The sequence below is a fragment of the Gallinula chloropus genome (assembly GCF_964237585.1).
Source record: "Gallinula chloropus genome assembly, chromosome: 6".
NCBI classification, from domain to species: Eukaryota; Metazoa; Chordata; class Aves; order Gruiformes; family Rallidae; genus Gallinula; species Gallinula chloropus.
The window spans coordinates 25255137-25272872 of record NC_140091.1 but is presented as its reverse complement, the minus strand read 5'-3'; the positions used below and the strand labels follow the sequence as shown (position 1 = coordinate 25272872).

Sequence of the window (17736 nt, the reverse complement as noted above, 5' to 3'; positions counted from 1 at the left end):
GAAAGGGACAGCAAGAGGGATCTGAGCACCCCAGCTCAGGGCACAGAAATCTTGCTGTCTGTGAGAACTGGGAGAGGCGAATCTGAGCGGATCTGAAAGGTCAGTGGCAGGTTTGAGAGGCTCTGGAGCCCCTGACCAGTGACCTGACCGCTGAGCAGCCCTCCCAACCTAAAAACAAACTAACAAAAGGGATCTTGGATCCCCCTTACCCACAGCAGTGTAAGGATACAAGAGGGGTGATGCTTTTGGGGAGAAGAGGCAGCAGACAGAGCACACTAGGCTTTTTTTATGGCTCAGCTGATGCCACAGGGTATCTTACCTTTCCATATCTCTTTTCCCACCTCCTAGCTCCAATCCAGACTACCCTGCAGGGTTTCAGCTCCATGAGAACATGAATTTGGAGAATTTGTTGCAATTTCAGATTACAAATTCCCTGGAAGTGCAAGCAAATCAAACTAGCAGTTCAGCACCCTTGCTAGCTCTGCCTGCCTGGACTCCCTGTGGCTCTTTCTCCTGCTGGAAATGTCTCTCAGCAACATGGAAGGAGCTGTGCGGCCCACCTTGGCTTTAGCAATGCTCTGCCTGCCAATCTGAGGGATTACAGCAATGCCAAGGCTCCAATTTCTGCAAGTCTTTGTGAGGAGAAGTTCAGAGACGATTTTGCACTCTGAGACCCGTGTGTTTTGTTTCTCTGGAGAAAACGAGGAGAGGGAGGTGGTTAAAACCCCCTGGCAGGTCTGACTCACATCCCAGGGGAATATAGTCTTTGTGCGGTTGTGCTGGGCTGGGCGGCACGCAGTGTACGGGACATGGGGCAGCGAAGTCAGAGCAGCCCTGCCCTCCACAACCCCAGCCATGTTGACATAGCCTGAAGGGGAGCACAGAGGAGACAAGATCCAGAGATTATCAGCACAGACAGGGGAGAGGAATGTCGTTTGCTCATAGCTCCTTTCCACCAGGACTGGCAAAATCCAAACACAGAGGGAAAGCGCAGGCAGACGCCCACATGTGGTTTGGGAGTGTGACGGAGATAAGGGACAAAGCTGGAGGGGCTCTAACTTCAGCACAAATAAAACTGGTTGCAGTGCAGGGCTGGTTGTCTTCTGAAAGCCTGCTGGAGGTGAGGGTCTGTCCAGGTCACCTCCAAGCAGCTGGTGATGCTGCCCAGGAATGAACACACAGGACACTGCTCCCTTGCCACCTGCCCCCTTGCTCCTCAGACAGCTTTGGTGAAGCGAAAGCCAGTCATGCTTGGTGCCCACTGGAGTCCAGCACTGATGTGGCTGACACTACTGCCTTTGCAACGGCAAAGCTTGTCATCAGAGCAGGTATGCTTGCAGATAACAGAAAAAAGACCAGCGAGGAAGAAAGCAGAGCCAACAGATGCTTAGGCAGGATGGCAGTTGTTTGCTTGGGTTTATTCCATAGAGAGACAGGGTTAGAAAAGAAATTGCTTCCAGAAGACACCTTCTCAGCAGAGCGGCTTCAGACTGACTCTTTTCTGCAGCAGCCAATCCTCCCCAGCCATTGCAACATCTCCTGCTTTCCAGAGAGACAAGAGCCCAAAGAGCAAACACAGGAAGCCCCAGCCCCGGTCAAGGTCTGGGAGGTAAATTTGTAACTGGGGACAGATCGTGAGGATGCTGCTCTGTAATATGTAAACACTCCTTTCTTTTCCCAACAGCCCAGCTGAGAGCTGATCCCAAACCTCCCTTCATGGTTGAGTCCGCTGGAGAGACAGGACGCCGGTTGGAAATGCAGCCGGGCACACAGGCTCCTTATTCCCTGGAGACGGGCTCCTTCCCTCACTTTTGTAAGTCCTCACCGCGACCTGACGTGAATTGGCTTGCCCAGCCTTCTGCAGCAACAGGCACGGACTGAACAGGGCCTTTATGGGAGCTTAACTGAGCCACAGGCTTTGGAAAGAAACCCTGGTAGCGCTGCGGTCCCCGTTGCAGGAGGGTACGGCTCAGATTAAACACCGGGAAAAGCTGTTTAATGGGAGTGATGGAGATGTGATGGGACAGCTGGGCTGGGGAAGGAGGCGGCAGCTCTGTCCCTGTAGGCCTCTGTCTGATTTGGGGCAGGGAGATGGGTGAGATGAGCTTTCCAGGTCTTTTCCAGCCTTGCTTTCTGTAAGTCTGCGCTTTCCTCCCACAAACAGGGAAAGAACGGCATTTGGGGTGTGGAAGGGGAAACTGTATTTAGGGGTGAGGGTGGCAGTGGCTTATTTGGGAGTTCTGGGCACCAGCTTATAAAGGTTAATAAAGGGCAGGTGGAAGTTACATGTAGAGCTCGTCAGGAATCTTCCATGAGATTAATACTTTTAAGAAAATGGTGTTTCTCCAAAAACCGAAGCTCTCCCTGGATAAATAGTGGTTTTGTCAAATATATCAAATATGTGTGCATGTGTGTACAGGGAGAGAATTCCACTGGGAAAAAGCCATAAGGCTCTAATGCATTTCAGGTCCCTTTGAACCTGGTTTGTGTTTTGAACGGACTCAATGTGTTTCGCTCTCTTTGCTGCATACTAACACTTTGCAATATGTGTGCAACAATATTCTGACCAGAAGGAATATATTTACGTACCTTTATATTTAAAACAACTTCCCTCCCTGCTTTTTGCAGGAAATACGTCACATATTTGTATCAAGTTTAATTAGCATCAGCAGATGACAAACTGTCTGGTTCCTGTCACGAGGCAAACTAGTGGCACAACGCTGGAACTGATCCAGTGGGATGCAAAGTGACCTTTGCACCAGGGGCTGAATCCTGGGAATCCAAACCCACCTGTCTTGGGCAGATCAGAAGGCTGGAGAGACTGCAGTGAAGTTGCTTCCCCCAATCGTTGACTCCCTTCCTTTGGCTGTGCAGAGCATGGCTGGGCTTTGTGTGTGTGAGCCAGGCTTGGGGAAAGGGAAGCAAAAGGCAGGACTGAGAGCTGGGCAGGAACTTGAAAGCATTTCGGAAGAGCCACCTGGGCTGATAGCACTGACATACAGGTCCCCATATGAACCCTGAGCGATTCTAGTGGGCTTTCAGTAGGGCCACACGAGTGAGGCAATGCAGGGCTGTAGGACATCCTTGGTGTGTTTCTGTGGGGGCAGAACCCATTTTATAACCACCTAGGGCAGCAAGGAATCATTGTAATTAAAAAAAAAAAAAAAAAAGCCCTATTTAATTATTGTTACAAGTAACCCAGACCCTCAACATATCTGGAATCTGAAGCACTCCCAGTCTGAAGGGAGTTTGGATCAAATTCCATCAGTTTGGGAAGGTTTTCTGGCTTTTTAGTGGAGTGATTCAGTTTATACATGAGGAACTGCCAGCAAACACCAGGATGCCAACAGCTCCATTTCCTATAGAAACCTGGACAAATAGGTGTGTGTGTAAGGGAAGGACAGAGATGGTGTTCAAGGCTCAGGGATCTGAAAAGCTGATCTGGGTCATAAGTGCCAGAAGGGCTTGCAACACACCAGTGTACCCCGATCTCCCAGGATGAAGGCAGGCTGCACAAGAGCTCAGCCTGGTCCTCAGCCCCAGTCTCAGCCGCAGCCCCCAGACTCCAGAGGTCCCCAAACGGTTTGTCATCAGCCTCAGCTGACAGAGCCCAGAGTGGAAGTCTAGCGTGTGCTGCCAAAACCAGCTTGCAGGTACTCACAGGTTAGCCCCTTCCACTCTGCATCTGTCAATAAAACGAGCGTCCTTCCTATCCTGACTTTTCCCAGCTGACCTTTTTAAGCCCGGTTGCAGGTTCTGCCCGATCTTCCCCTTGACAGCTCTGAAGATTCATTCCGAACTTTGCAGAGGCAATTGGTTTACAGGAGAGATCAGCAACCTTTCGTGGGCCCAGGGCTGGCCTGCCTTTCTCTTTCTCAAAGACAAGCTCACGCCATCCCTAAAAACACTCACAGGGAGCCAGAAGATGTTGCTTTAACAATAGACAAGACTGTAGGAGAAGACTTCTATTGCTGAGCCTACTCCCTGGAGCAGCAAGGGGACAGTAAAAGGCCCTTACTTAGCCAATGAGGGTTTCTTCTAAGATAGACCCAGAGTGTAGTAGCAGGCATTATTGCAACGAGAACAGCAGGGGAAAGGGTGGGTGTTTGCTGCAGGTGTTTTGACTCTCCTCTTGGATGTCTTTCAGCTGAAAACCTAAGGCCTTTTTTACCCAGAGGGTGGTTTGGAGTTAGATTTTTCTTTTCTTGCTATGGTTTTCTTTGGTTTCTCTCCTTGCTTCTGTTGTGGTAGTTTGCTGGGGTGGCTCAGAAGTTGAGCTGAAGGTCTTTGCTGTGTGTGATACCTGGTTCTTCAAGTAAGTTGTGCTGAGCAATATCCTGCTGCCTCTCTGGGGAGGGGTGCTGGGTTGCCCTTGGAAAAGGGGGAGGATGGGGCAGCAAGGTGCTATCACAGGGCACCACTCACTGTTTACTGGGGCTGTTCAGCCTTGAGAAAAGAAAACTGAGGGGGGATCTGGTCAATGTTTATAAATATCTGAAGTGTGGGACACAGGGGGAAATGGCCAGCCTCTTTTCAGTGGTCTGTGGGGACAGGACAATGGGCGATGGCCTCAAGTTGGAGCACAGGAAGTTCCACACCAATATGTGGAAGAACTTCTTCCTGGTGAGGATGATGGAGCACTGGGACAGGCTGCCCAGGGGGGTGTGGAGTCTCCTTCTCTGGAAATATTCCAGACCTGTGGAGGCACCTACCTCTGTGACTTGTCCTAGGGACCCTGCTTTGGCAGGGGGGTTGGACCTGATGATCTCTGGAGCTCCCTTCCAACCCCTACAATCCTGTGATTCTGACAGTGTGAGCAGAGAGGAAGCCTCTGGGACACTGAAATAGTGCAATAAACAAGAGCAAACCTGGATGTGCCAGGATGGGGAGGCACAGGGTGGTGTAGCAGTGCATTGCTGTGCCCTGCAAGCAACAGTGTGCAAGGTCTTCTCTATCTTGGTGATGTGAGCTGTCTGAAGTAGGTTTCTCTGGAGGAGCATCACACAGGAGTGAGCCTGAAAAAGCCAAGCAGCAGCCAGGATGTGAATGCCTGCTCTGTGCTTGATGGTGGTGGCTGCTGAGTGCCGCTTTCCCCTTGGATGGCTCCTGCTGCTATGGGGGGTTTCTGCACCCTCTGGTTTGCTGTCTTCTTATGGCTTTTTAACAGGAAGCCTTTGATGTGATTTTTGGGAGCAAGTTGCTCTTGCTTTGGCCTGCCCCTTCTGAGCTTTCTCCAGAAATGTTGTTGGATCCTGAAGGAGATATTTTGGGACTGGGACCTGGATGGCCTGTAGATTACCTGTGAGGGGTGTCTGAGGTGGCAGCTGTGGTGGTGGGAGGCCAGGCTGCCTCCACCCTGACAGGCAGAAGTCCTGTGCCATCTGGAGTTTTACAAGGGCTTTACCTGTACTATTTGGCATACCTTATGTCACTGTGGTTACATATGTGTGTTTATTGCTAGAAGAAAGTCTCTGTTTTCAGTCCTTTGAGGAAGAGAGAAGCACAAAACTGCAAATCCTAGTTGGAGAAGTTGTGTTCAGAGACCGGGAGAGACTTGGGGGTGGATCCTCTTCTTGTTGGCACCAACCCTGCTGGGCTCGAGGGCACGAAGTTGAAGTGCACAAGGAATCTGGATCCCCTTCTAAAAACAAACAAGATCTGGATTTGTAGTCCCTCAGCACCCTGGGGAATACGTGGCATGTTGTCTGCTGCAAACCCAGAGCAGATGAAGTTGGCTGGGGAGTTTTGAGGCACAGGCTCGCTCCTTGGGTCCATCTCCTTGGGATCCCCAGCTGAAAGGAAGGTGTCAGGACAGAGATGTCTCAGGCTGGGTGCTGGAGAGCACGTTTGCTTGTCCTTGGAGTAGGAGCCAGCAAGGTTACAGGAGGATGCAAGCAGTGTTTTGGGAGGAGGGCTGCCTCTGTGTCTGGCTGGCCCTGGGTGCAGTGAAGGGGTTAAAGCCCACCCATTCTGCCCAATCAGTCTGGCTTGCCTGTAATAACCAATTAACAGAGTGTAATTGTGCAAATCCATATGTGGCAGTAATTACTGGGGAGATTAATGGATTCCTTCCTTTCTCAGTGGACCCCACCATGGCTTGCCAGCTTCCTCCCACCACCTGAAAGGACTCTGCGAGGGGGCAAAGCAGGAGCTGCTCTTCCCTGGACACTGTGATGAAGCTGAGCAGACAGGGAGGCCCCATGGGGACTGCCCAGTGCTTGTTTAAATAACCCTTTTCATCTCCCTGCATTTTCTTACTTAGAGCTTGCGGATCCCTGGCTCGGACCCGCCTTCCGAGGACAGTTCGTGCCCAGCCTGCTGGAGCCTGGGCTGTCCTGTCCCTGCCCTCCCATTGTCCATTCATTCCCTGTTCCCCTTTCCCCTCTTTAGCCCTAATTGCTGCAGAATATCGTGCTTGTTTGCCCTCTTCTTTTGTGGCTTTGTTATTTTAGTTGCAACGGGTAATCCAGCAAACTGTTAAAGGCACACACAAGGGGAAGAGGGGACAGCAGAGCACTTGGGGCAGGTTTTCAAGCCAGGCAAAGGGGTTGCGTTTGGGGGATGGTAGCTTGCAAGCAGGCTGGGTTTGCCACATCCTTTAGGATGGGTTTGTCTCAGGCATATAGAATCATAGAATAGTCTGGGTTGGAAGGGACCCCAAGGATCACAGAGCTCCAACCCCCTGCCACAGGCAGGGACACCAGCCTCTGGGCCTGCATCTACACAAGGTTGCCCAGGGCCCCATCCAACCTGGCCTTGAACACCCCCAGGGATGGGGCACCCACCACCTCTCTGGGCAGCCTGTTCCCGCACCTCACCACTCTCTCTGTAAAGAACTTACCCCTAACACCTAATCTAACCCTTCCCTCCTTCAGCTTCAATCCATTCCCTCTTGTCCTGGCACTGTCTGCCCTTTTAGATATGGATATATGGCGGCAGAAACAGTGTGACCCTCAAGCAGGTATTTCCCTCTTCAAATGCTCTGGCTGGAGAAACAGAGTGCTGATCCCTGCTGAGGGTGAAAGGGGGTGCTTTTGGGGACCTGCCCAGGTGGCAACCTGCTGGGGGACAGCATGGCGATGATCTCTGCTTGTGCAGAGAGCCAGGCTGTGGGGAGGGCTGATGTGCTGTCCAGGAAGCCATCCTTCCCTGGCTGCCTGCACAGCTGGGGATGGGGCAGGTGGCTGGGGAGCCAAGTGCCCTTAGAGCCTGGGATGGCAGGGAGCAGTCACATCATGTCTCGCATTGAGTATCCTTGCTGCCTTCCTCATCAGGTCAAAAAAGTGATGCTGGGGTTTGAACCTGGGTGATATTTAATTTTTCTTTTTTTAAGCTGGGGCTTGGAGTAGGACAGAGCTGTGTGTGCTGGGTGAGAGCATCCCGTGGGTGTAAAAAGCAACCGGATGGAGCCAGGCCAAAGGTCCATCAAGCAAATGATGGATGCTTACAGGGGAGGTGGGAGCAGGGTGTGCTTGAGTATCCTTCCTCCCACAGGTACCTCCCAGCAGTCTCTGCCTTGAAAGATTCAGCATCTTTCTTCGGTGATAACTGTGTGGGACCAGGACTGGCTGCCCCCAAAATATGTAATAATATCTGCACAGACATCCCTGCAGAGCACTGGCCTGGCTGTTCCCCAGTAGTCCTGGCTCCATTGCTGCCATATACACAGTGATGGATGCAAATGATCTTTTTCTTGTTGCTGACTTTTTTTTAAAGGCCAGGAATGTGGCTGTACAAGGTGCTCAACATAGAGGTGAGCAAGGCTTTTCTCCAAGGAGGGCTGCAGATTATGGGGAAGGTTTGGGGAGATCCTTGCCTAGAGGTGATGGGAGTGCAGAGAAAGGTGCCTTGTCCTAGAGGATAAGGAGAGGTGAAGAGGCCTGACAAAGATGCTGCTTGCTTGGGGTCCTGGGCACCATCCTGCACAGCTAACTTGGTTTCCAGCCAACAAAAGGCACTGGGGCAGGTCTTGGGTATTGCAAATGGGATGGGTTTGTTTGTCAGAGCTGTGTTCATTGGTGTCAGCTGAGGCCCCTGACTATTTTAGCTCTTCTGTTTCACCTGACCAAGGGTTCGTCAATACTTGTCTTCCCTTGTTGCTGTGTCATCCCAGGCTGGAGGTGATGTGTGCCAAAGCACAGCTTGTAAATGGTTCTCCTGGACCTGCTCTGCCTGCAGGAGCAGGTCCAGCTCTTGGGGGAGCAGCCTTCTTGGAAAACTTCCCACCTGGCCACCCATGAGGATTCAGAGAAGTACTTGGGGCACTGAGGGATGTGTCTTGCACTATTTCCAGGATGCTTGAATTTTTGGGTCTTTCCTGCCCTGGATTTTGGGTTCCAGGGCTGCAGGATTTGGTGGATAGGTGTATTTTTAAAAGCCTTGTTAATGAAATGAGCCAGGGGAGATTGATTTGTGTGGGTACAGCTTGACTCTTACCTGTCCAAAGTTCCCTGTTGGAACGGCCCTTGGTGTGTGCTGTCTGTGCTTGGGTACTGCCTGATGGAGGTGCCAGGGACCGTGTTTATAACTATCAGGGACATCCCCTATCCTGCTGCTGGTGAATTCACTGGTATAGATGAGCCTTTGAGGCTGTGCTGCTGGTCTAGGAAGCTTGAGACCTGCAAAAGGACTTGGCTACAAGAGACCGTATTGCTGTGCCCACATCATCCCAGGCCCTTTGTGCTGCTGTGCAGAGGTTGCTCCTCCTGCTTAGAGGCTTGAGAGGATGGGTCTGAAGCGTGTGGCTGTAGGCAGGTGCTCACTTCCTTCTTTCCCTCTCTATTGGGAGAGGTTGGGGGGCAGAGAGCAGATATTTGACAGTGCCAGCACATGTCATTCCACATTGCTGCAAATTCTTCATGCGTTCGCTCCTTGCTGCTGTGCTGGCTCAGCTCTGTGTGGTGTGGTCTGTGCTTGTCTTGAAATGGGGCTGTTCCTTTCTGTGGGGCACAGGCAGTTTTGTCATGCTCGTGTGGCTTTAAATACCAGTGGGTTTTCCATTTGGTGTAGGGAAACATGTGGCTTCTGGGAGGGGAATGTGTTTGAAGTGGAGTGGAGGGCATTGATGAGGAAAGGAATGCTCACTGTAGCTGGCTTCTTACCTGCCCTTCGGCTGCACAGGTGGGTGGAGGGTTTTAAACAGCTTCTGCAGGGAAACACTGAGAGGAACCAATCTCCTGGGAGAAGGTTTTGGCTGAGCTTCATGTTGTGTTTGTCTCCCTTTGGCTGCCACTGAAAGGTGAGTCTCCAGGGAATGGATGAGGGATGTGTGTATCTGTCAGGGCAAGGCAAAGAGGTGGCTCAGTCCCCTGAGCATCAAATGTACCAGGCTGCCAGAGTCTTCAACTGATGTTGGTTGGATCTATAAAGAGATGGTCATGAAATGAACCTGCTGGTTTTCTGTGAAGCAGAAGCCTACGAGGCTTAGGGGACAGCCCCAGACCACCAAGAGTGGAGCTGTCTGAGCTTCCAGTGGAGGCAGAGGCAGCGAGGTCTTTGTGTAACCCCATTCTCCTGCCTTCTTGCTGCTGTTTAGCAAAGGGCATCTTTGGGCTCCAGCTCATCTTAAATGAATTTTATGCCTTGTAGCTTGGGAAGGGAGACTTCGTTGTACTTTGTTTCTTCCAGTTGCCATGCCTAGGCTGTGTCCCTGGCTCTGGTATTTGTGGAGAGGCTGCACAGGCATTTCTCTGCAGCATGGCATTGAACCAGATGTCTCTGGGCAATGATGTTGCCTGGCTTATTGTTTAGGAGCTTTTTTGTGGTTGTGTTTGTTTGTTTATTTATTTATTTTCCTCCCCCTGGTGACTCAGAAGCATTATAGGCGTGAGCCAGGGGCTAGCAGCATGCAGGGTTGCTGCATGAAGAGGGCCAGGCCAGGGTTGCTGGATCAAAGTATTTGAAGCAACGGAAAGTCTTTCCAAGATTTGCTTGGAAGTCAGGAGAGCCATCCCCAGGAGCTGCCTGGCTCCCAAGGAGCTGCAAGCATCCTAAGAAAGGGGCAGCAGCCCCACCATCCCACCATGGTGTACAGACAATGACTCCTTGACTGGAGCAAGGACTAAACTATGAAGACAGCTGGTGGAGAAGTGCTAACTGAAGCTGCAGCTCAGCGATACTGTAGATGTAGTTTTCCTTAGTCCAGATCAACAAAAATCTCTGTGGCCACAGGATGCAAAGCACTAAACTGGTGCAAATGCCACCTTCACATCAGCACAATTTTTGTCCTAAATCCAAGGCACAGCACTGTACCAGCTGCTAGGAAGAGAATGAACTCCATCCTGGCTGAAACCAGGACAGTTTGCTTAGAGAGCATGGGTTAGAAACCTAAAGGTTTGTGCTGCTCTGCCCTCTCCTGTGGCAGGATATAGAGAGGCCTGGGATGAGGTGTCTTATGGTGGATATCAACCTTCTGGGCTTTTGGGGGCCTGGATGCTGTGGCTGGTGGTGGCTACTGTGCTCTCAGCCATGAAGGTATTGGTGCTAGCCCCTGATGTGAAGCTGTTCCTCTTGGATGCATCTAAGCCTTCTTCCCCTGAGAAAGAACTACTCGGAGCAGAAGTAACCCCTGTTACCTTGAACTCCACAATATCCACATTTGCCTGCCTGGTATAAATAGACCATCTGAGGCAGACAGATGTGATGGAGATTGACAGGTTGTCTCTGGAGTTTTGCACTTGCTGAAGCAGGAGGAAACGTAAAAACATGAACATGGGGATGCACAGAGTGAGAGCAGCAAGCAAAGCCCCCAGCTCTGTAGGAGGCTGTGGCATGTGCTGGGAGGGGGTGTGCAGGTGGGAACTCTTTATGGTTTTCTGCAGGGTAGAAGACCTTCCCCACCCTGTGCTGAGCTCTGGTGGTCATCAACAAATGCAAGGTCCAGCAGATACCTCGTGTGGCAGGGCTGTCCCCTGCCACCGTGTGTCAACCAGCTCAGGCCCTTGCCAAGGAGGGGAATGTAGTGGATTCATGAAAATCCAGGCTTGCCAGCCAAAGAGAGTGAAGAACGGGTCAGGATCCAGGAGAGTTGTTTTCTGAAAGTTTTCCAGGAGTTCCTCAGAGAAGGACAGAGTCTCTGTCCCCACATTCAATAATGCAGGGTTAACCTGGTCAGGGAGCCATCTTCTGCTGAAATGTTTCATCTGGGAGATGGTTGGTTGTTCTGGGAAATCAGTGAGATGGCAGGCAGTTGCATGAGCTGTCTCTTCTAAGAACCCTATTTTTTTTTCAAGGAGATGAGGAAATCTTGGTCTTCAGGGTGTAGTCTTCTTTGGAGGAAGGTAACCCAGCTGGTTTTGGGTGTTTTGCAAAACTCCTGGTTCCACATCATGTGTACACCAGGGTTAGAGGGGCTTGCATTTCAATGGCAACCAGTATGTCCTCTGGTGCTCTGATGGGAACATTTGCTTGCAGGAGGTACCAAGTGAACCTTTTCTTCCCTTGTTCTTTGGAAACCCCCTGCTGAACACCAAATGACATGTCGAAGTGTACTTGAAGAGCTGAGTGTTCATTTTGCACCCTCCTCTGGAAGTAAGCCAGGTGCTTGCCTGGAAAAGCGGGAAGGATGTGTGACTATCCTGGTCGCAATATTGAGGTTCCTTTAGGTCTCTAAGACCTTTATTCCAGCAAAGCTGAAAATGTGGAGTGACTTCTCTGAGAGTAGGTAGGGAGCCATGACCTCCCAGACCTTGAGCAAGCACTCTGTTGACCCAACCATTGCTCCTCAACGGAATGCATGTCCAAACCTCTGTCTGCTGTAACACGAATCTCGTGTATTGTGGGCTTGCAAACCCAACCTAAGGCAATGGATGCTTTTGATTTAAAAAAAAAAAAAACAACCAAGAAACAATTTTCTGAAGAGTACAAATGGATTTTTAATTTCTTTTTTGATCCACCTTCCCAGGAATACTTTGCCGCATGCTTTTCCGTGACGCTACCGCTGCTGACCTTTCTGCTCTGGCAAGGGGGAGTCGCTGGGCAGCACATAGGCAGCGATTCTTCGCTGTTACAAAGGCTGGGATTGTTGGCAGCTTGACGCCCCAGAAAGTGTCTAATTGACTTGACTCTCTCTAGCTGGGCTCCAAATGGATTTTCTGCCTCAGGATATCTCGGCGCTATAGTGGACCTGTTGTTTTTGCTCCTCGTGCGATATTAAAAAGCGCGTTGTTGGGGCAGAAAGCGTGAGTCAGAGCGGATGTGCAGAGGGAGCTGCCCGTTGCCCTGTGGATGAGTGCCGGAGCGGGGCGAGACCGGGTCACCTGCCATCCGCAGTCAGGGGCTGAGACGTTTCTTGGAGCATCCCGGAGAATGGGCTTGGCTTGGTGGTATAGAGAGGACACTTGGTGCTTGGAAGTGAACGGGTGCACGTCTGCCCTTTGGATCTCAGATTGGGAATGCTAGTTATTAAAATGTCTCCTCTTTTTGCAGTATTTGCCCATTCTGATGCAGGCTTGGTCCCAGGTGCCCTCTGGGCCGGGCAGACAGGTTGCTTGGCTGACTCCATCACCCTGTCATCTGGCACTGGGGTGCGTGTCACCTGCTGCATCTGTGACAAAGTGTGCTTGTGCCACCACTGGTGCCTGCCCCGGAGTGGGGTTGGGGGGTTAATTCCTTGTGAGGGGTGGGCAGCTGGGCCCCACAACCAGCAAAGCTGCTGGAGGCGCTTAGGCAGGCGTAAGAGGATTCAGTGACACCGCTGATTAGTGTCGAGGGCCTCATTACGGCGCTGGTAATTGAAGGTCTCCCAAGGTTTAAGCACACTGGGAATTATCTGCCCTCAGAGCCCGCTCTTGGCTGACTGTGACGGTGCTTTCTGCAAGGTAGGCAGTGCCCTCCCTGGAGCAGCCTGACACTGGGGATGGTGGCCTGTGTCCTCCAGACCCTGGGGAGGGGACCCATGGTGGGTGGCAGCCCTAGGGGTCGGAGAGCAGTGAGGAAGGCCTGGGGAGGAGGAGAGGGCAGGCTGCGCTACTGCAGGTGTGCTTGCTGTGCTGCTGCTCGAATATGCTGCTGCTGGTAATTGCATTAGCTGGGTGAGGCTCTGTGGCTAATTTTATTAGCTGGGTGTCTGTGCTTATTGCTTTAGAAAAGGCAGCAGTGAGAAAGGGTGAGGCTGGGTGGGAAAGGGATGAAGCAGTTGCTCCCTTCTTCTCCAAGGGGTCCCAGGGGATTAATTGCTTTTGGTGACTTTTGTCTATCCCAGGCCACTGCCAACTGGTACGGCAGGTAGAAGAGGTTAGCTCAGTCTGATTAAACTTGAGAGGCCCAGGTTCACATCCATACTCTGCCACTGACTTCCTCTTTGGCCCTGAGCATGTCACCTGGTGTCTGTGCAGCCTCCCTTGGAGGCAAGCAGGGAGAGGAATTGGCATTTTTTGCTCCTGGGACACTCAGCCTGGCATTCAGCTCCTGTTACACCTCACCAGCTATATGAAGTGAGTCCCAGGTCTGGTACCAGCACCCTGAGAGCAGTGGATTTTCTCTGGGACTCTGTAGGTCTGAAGCAGCATGCCAGGAGGGAGATGCATGTGCAGCTGTAGGGTTTTGAGGGCTGCAACCTTTTTTTGTATATGTTGCTGCCACATGCATAATTATAGGATGCCTCTGCCTTTAAATAGAGATGGGCTGGGGGGCTGATGGGAATTTTTTGGTCATGTTTGAAGTTTTCCAGGTACGATTTAGTGTGCAAGGAATAGGAAACCATACTTAATCTCTAGATTTCATGGTTCTGGGGCAGGGTGGGATAACATTATTCCACTTTAGACCTTCCTGTGTTTAGGGTCTGGCTCCAGAGACCAGCATCTCAAAAGCCTTGTTGGAGTAGTGCTGGGACCTCTTTGAGATATGATTCCAACATGGTGCTGCAATACTAGCTTCAGTATGTCAGCCTTGGAAAACTAATGAGGAGGTGAGTCGGGGGACCCAAACACATCATTAGACTCTCAACATTAGGCTTGAGTTGGCACTGCTTTCTGGGAGTCCCACCATAACTAGTGTCCCCCCTGAGTGTGGCTGCTGGAGAGCAGTCAGTGGCAGTGAGTCCCACAGACACTGTTTTCCTTGGTAAAATAATGACGACAGTCACAATGTCTTCTCATTTTATGTAACAAGGAGGGGCAATAGAAAGTATTCAGTGACTTGCAGCAGTGACTTGTGCCGTTTGTAGCAGGAGTTGAGGGGCTGTCTCTGTGGGGTACTCCTTCCCAAGAGAGGCTGAGCTGGATACTTTTGGGTACCAGGACTGACTTGATTGATTTGGGCTGGAACCTCTCCATACCCAAAACCCCATGGTAGTCCTCTAAATTAATTGCCCAATGCATTTTTTTTTTTCTGGAGGAAAACTCTGGGAGGGGGTTTCCTTGGGCTTGCTCAGTGTGTGCATGTGTTCTGCAGCACTAAGCGCTCACTAACCCAGATCTGCTAAAAATCAATAAAGTAATCCACTTACTGCTTGGGACTGCCGACCTTTTTAAGGAGCTCAGAGCTGTTTTGTCGTCTTTCCTCTTGCCTTTCTTCTGTGCTGGAAGAAAAAAAATGAGGGATGGAGAAGGGGGTGCTGGCAGAGCTGGACTCAAATCAGGCTCTTTGCTCTGGGCAGATCAATAAAAATAATTCCCCACTAAAACTTCATTAGCATGGAATTAAAGCTGCTGAGATCCCGTGTGGCCGTTAAGAATTAACGCTACTACTAAACCTCAGCACCGTTGGCGCTTAAAACATAAAGCTGCTTCTTTGCTCACACCTCTCTGTCCCAGCACTGCTGGGGCTGAACTGGGAGTGCAGCTGGCTCTGCCCCAGGGCTGCTCTGTGGGGACACAACCCTCTTGTCCAGGCTGAGGGCAAGGGACAAGCCAGGCTGAGATGGCAGCAAGGTTGTTGTGCAAGGGTGGATTTGTGTCCTGAAACAGTGGCTTGACTGGGGACCGTGGGGTCAACAGCCCTGGTGTGTCTCTGCAGGGTGATGGGCAGATGATGGGGAAGGTCTCTGGGTGGGCGCGGGACAGGCAGGCTTCCTGGCAGGCAGAGGTTTATCCTGACACCGGATCAGAGAAGCATCCCTCTGGTAGGCTGTGCCTGAGGCCACACAAAGTCTCTGTCTTTTGTGGAAGTCTTGGGTCTTTATTGGTGGGGGGGAGGGTGTGTGTGTGAGGGTGTTGAAAAATCACTTCTTTTGGAAAAGTGGATTGTTTGTTGGAGCTTTGATTGAAAAATGTTTCTGTCAGTCCTGTCACAGAGGGGAGAGGGGAAAAAAAAGCTTGCCCTGCTGAGAAATCCAATTTTCTATCTGAAGATTGAAACAAGCCCTTGCAGCAGGCTCCTCTGCAGCACTCTGGTTTTCTGTGTGCTGGGCTTTGGGGTATCCCTGCCTCCTGCCCCTAACTAGGGTCCCCAGTTCGACTGTGAAAGGACAGCACGGGAGGCAAAGCCAGCATTAGCCTGAGATAGTAAACTTTCCCGGCGGGTTAGAAACCCCTGTGGTTGGTGGTGATCGGATGCTGCTTGGATTAGTGCAGGGTGGAGAGGGTTCTGGGGGGACCCACTAAAACAGGAGCTGTGCCTATGGCTTCTGCATCTGGATGTTGCTGTGGGCATGTGTAGGAGGGCTGGCCATTGCTGAGGACACTTGCTGGGGATGTCCTCTTATTTTGGGAGGGTGGCAGGGGAGGACACAAACTCAGCTGAGCAGGGAGAGGGACAGGACGTGGCACCACGCAGTTAGACAATGCAATGTTACACTTTCATGCTGGTTATCCAGCTCACAGCCTGTGGCCCATGAGGGGCAGGTAAGCATGCTGCTCAGTTGCCTCTCCTCCTCGGAAGCCGCTCTGCCGTGCCATCGCTCTTTGTGCAGTACAGCAAATGAGATGTGAAAAGTGGCCAGGTAGAAGATACAGGAGCAGTCTTGTCTGTTTGTATTCCCCCTGCAAGACTGCAGTTACTTGTGGGTTTTGCCTCAGTAGAACTTACTCTGAATACTGATCTCTTTTCTTTTTCCATTTTTTTTTAACTGAGAGAAAAACCAGTGCCTGTGTACCTAGGCTGCAGCTAATGGGCTACGCAGAGCACTGGTGCTTGTGCCTGCGAAGCTTCTTGCTCCTGACACCACTCTGGTTATCTATTCATTCTGCTAAGTGGAGATGTGCTCCCAAGTGTTAGACTCACAGGAGTCCAGACAAACTCCAAGTCCTGGAGTGTCTCAGATGTACCTGCTACCCACAGAGCTGTGTGCCTGCAGCATGGCATCCTCCTGACATCATGCTGTGTGGAGGCAGATGCAGAATGGAAATGGGAGGAAGCTAAATCACCTTTTAAAAAAAGTTTAAAATAATTAATATCAGGGAGGGAGGAACCCCTTGTTTAAACTCTTTGGCAGAAACAGGTATGGCAACACCCAAGAGCCAGGCAAGAAACAGAGCTAAGAGGGTAACCTTTCCTTCTGTGCTGACAGCCCCTTGGTGAGCATCCAGTGGAGCTGCGGCTGAGTGCTGTTATCAGCTTGGCTGGCACGGTGCACGCCTTCCCTTGCAGCGTGCTTAGCGCTGAAGGGCAGCACAGGCCCTTGGGTGTCCAAGGAGGGACATCAAGAGCCAGCAGGCCCTTGAAGGATGCCAGACATCCTCGGCTGTTGTTGTGCTTCCCTCTTTTTGGGTTTTTTTATCTTTCTTTTTTCCTCCCTTTCCTCTCACCGCCTGCACAGCATGTTCCCCATCCTGTACACAGGGGTGGTTGGTGGCCTCTCTGGGAAGGCAGAGCCCCTTGCTGCATCCATGCCCCCTTTTTCTGCCACACAACAGGTGCCAGCGGCAGGGCTGCAACCTCCACCGTGGCCCTGTACATAAGTCATTGCAGACCTTGGTATCTGCTCGCTTTGCAACCTCAGGGAAAATTCCTCCCTCCTTCATTCCTTTGAGGTGACTTCATCCTAGGTCACCCAGACCAGAAAACAGAAGCAGTGGGCTGTGCTGTTGCCCGCATCCCTGCCTCTCCTCAGAATTGTAGGAGGCTTGCCAGGCAGGGAACTGGGACTGTTCCCCCCCCCCCCCCCCCCAAGTACCCACCACTGGAGAAGGCGTTGCTGGAGACTGCCATGTGGCTTTGCCTGGATCTGGCAGCTTGGTTGCTGCTGGTTTCTACTTATTTCCAGGAGTGCTTCAGTGTCAGGGTGGGTGGACGTCACACTGAAGTTGTGGATGTGTGTATGGGACTGTCTGTGAGTCCTGCTGCATGCTGCTGTCCCAGCTGTGAGCACTTTGCTGACTATACATGGCATGGATTGAGCCCCCGGGCTCTGTCCTGTGTCCCTGCCTCTTCTCATCCCATACAGTTTTAGCAACTGGGTAATGAAGCGTTCTGGGGGTGGTTTGGGTGTTTTCCAGACACCTTTGGCTGGAGTTGAGGACGGGAGTTGAGTTTCCAGCTCCACCAGCCCCAGGAAGGTCCTGGTCCTGCTCAGCCTGGCTGTGTTTCCTTGGGGTGACTGCAGTCGAGGATCACAGGGGCTGTGACTTGATGCCTGAGGCAAGGATGAGCGCAGGACAGGACTGCAGAGCTTCCCTGCCCTGCGCAGCCGTAGCTCCAGAGTGTACGGATGGCTGGAGGTGTGCTCCTGCCCTGTCAGCCAGCCCATCCTCGGGGCTGGCCCTTAGCGTGTCTGGAAAACACCTCCACATGGCTGGGGCTGGCGTACCCGATAAACTGCATCGAGTCTCCACTGGTGGAAAAGCAAAGCATCCCCCT

The 17736-nt window shown here is 51.6% G+C and overlaps 1 protein-coding gene across 1 annotated transcript in view; it reads left to right on the top strand.

The window, feature by feature from the left end:
* Window positions 1-1716: 1716 nt before the first annotated feature.
* The window catches only part of RXRG (retinoid X receptor gamma), a gene marked incomplete at its 5' end in the record, with an annotated part of 37920 nt that continues 21900 nt past the window's right edge, over window positions 1717-17736 (top strand). Inside the window, one exon of the mRNA XM_084266110.1 lies at window positions 1717-1813. Coding sequence (XP_084122236.1) covers window positions 1717-1813 — 97 coding nt within the window. The remainder of the gene's footprint in view (window positions 1814-17736) is intronic.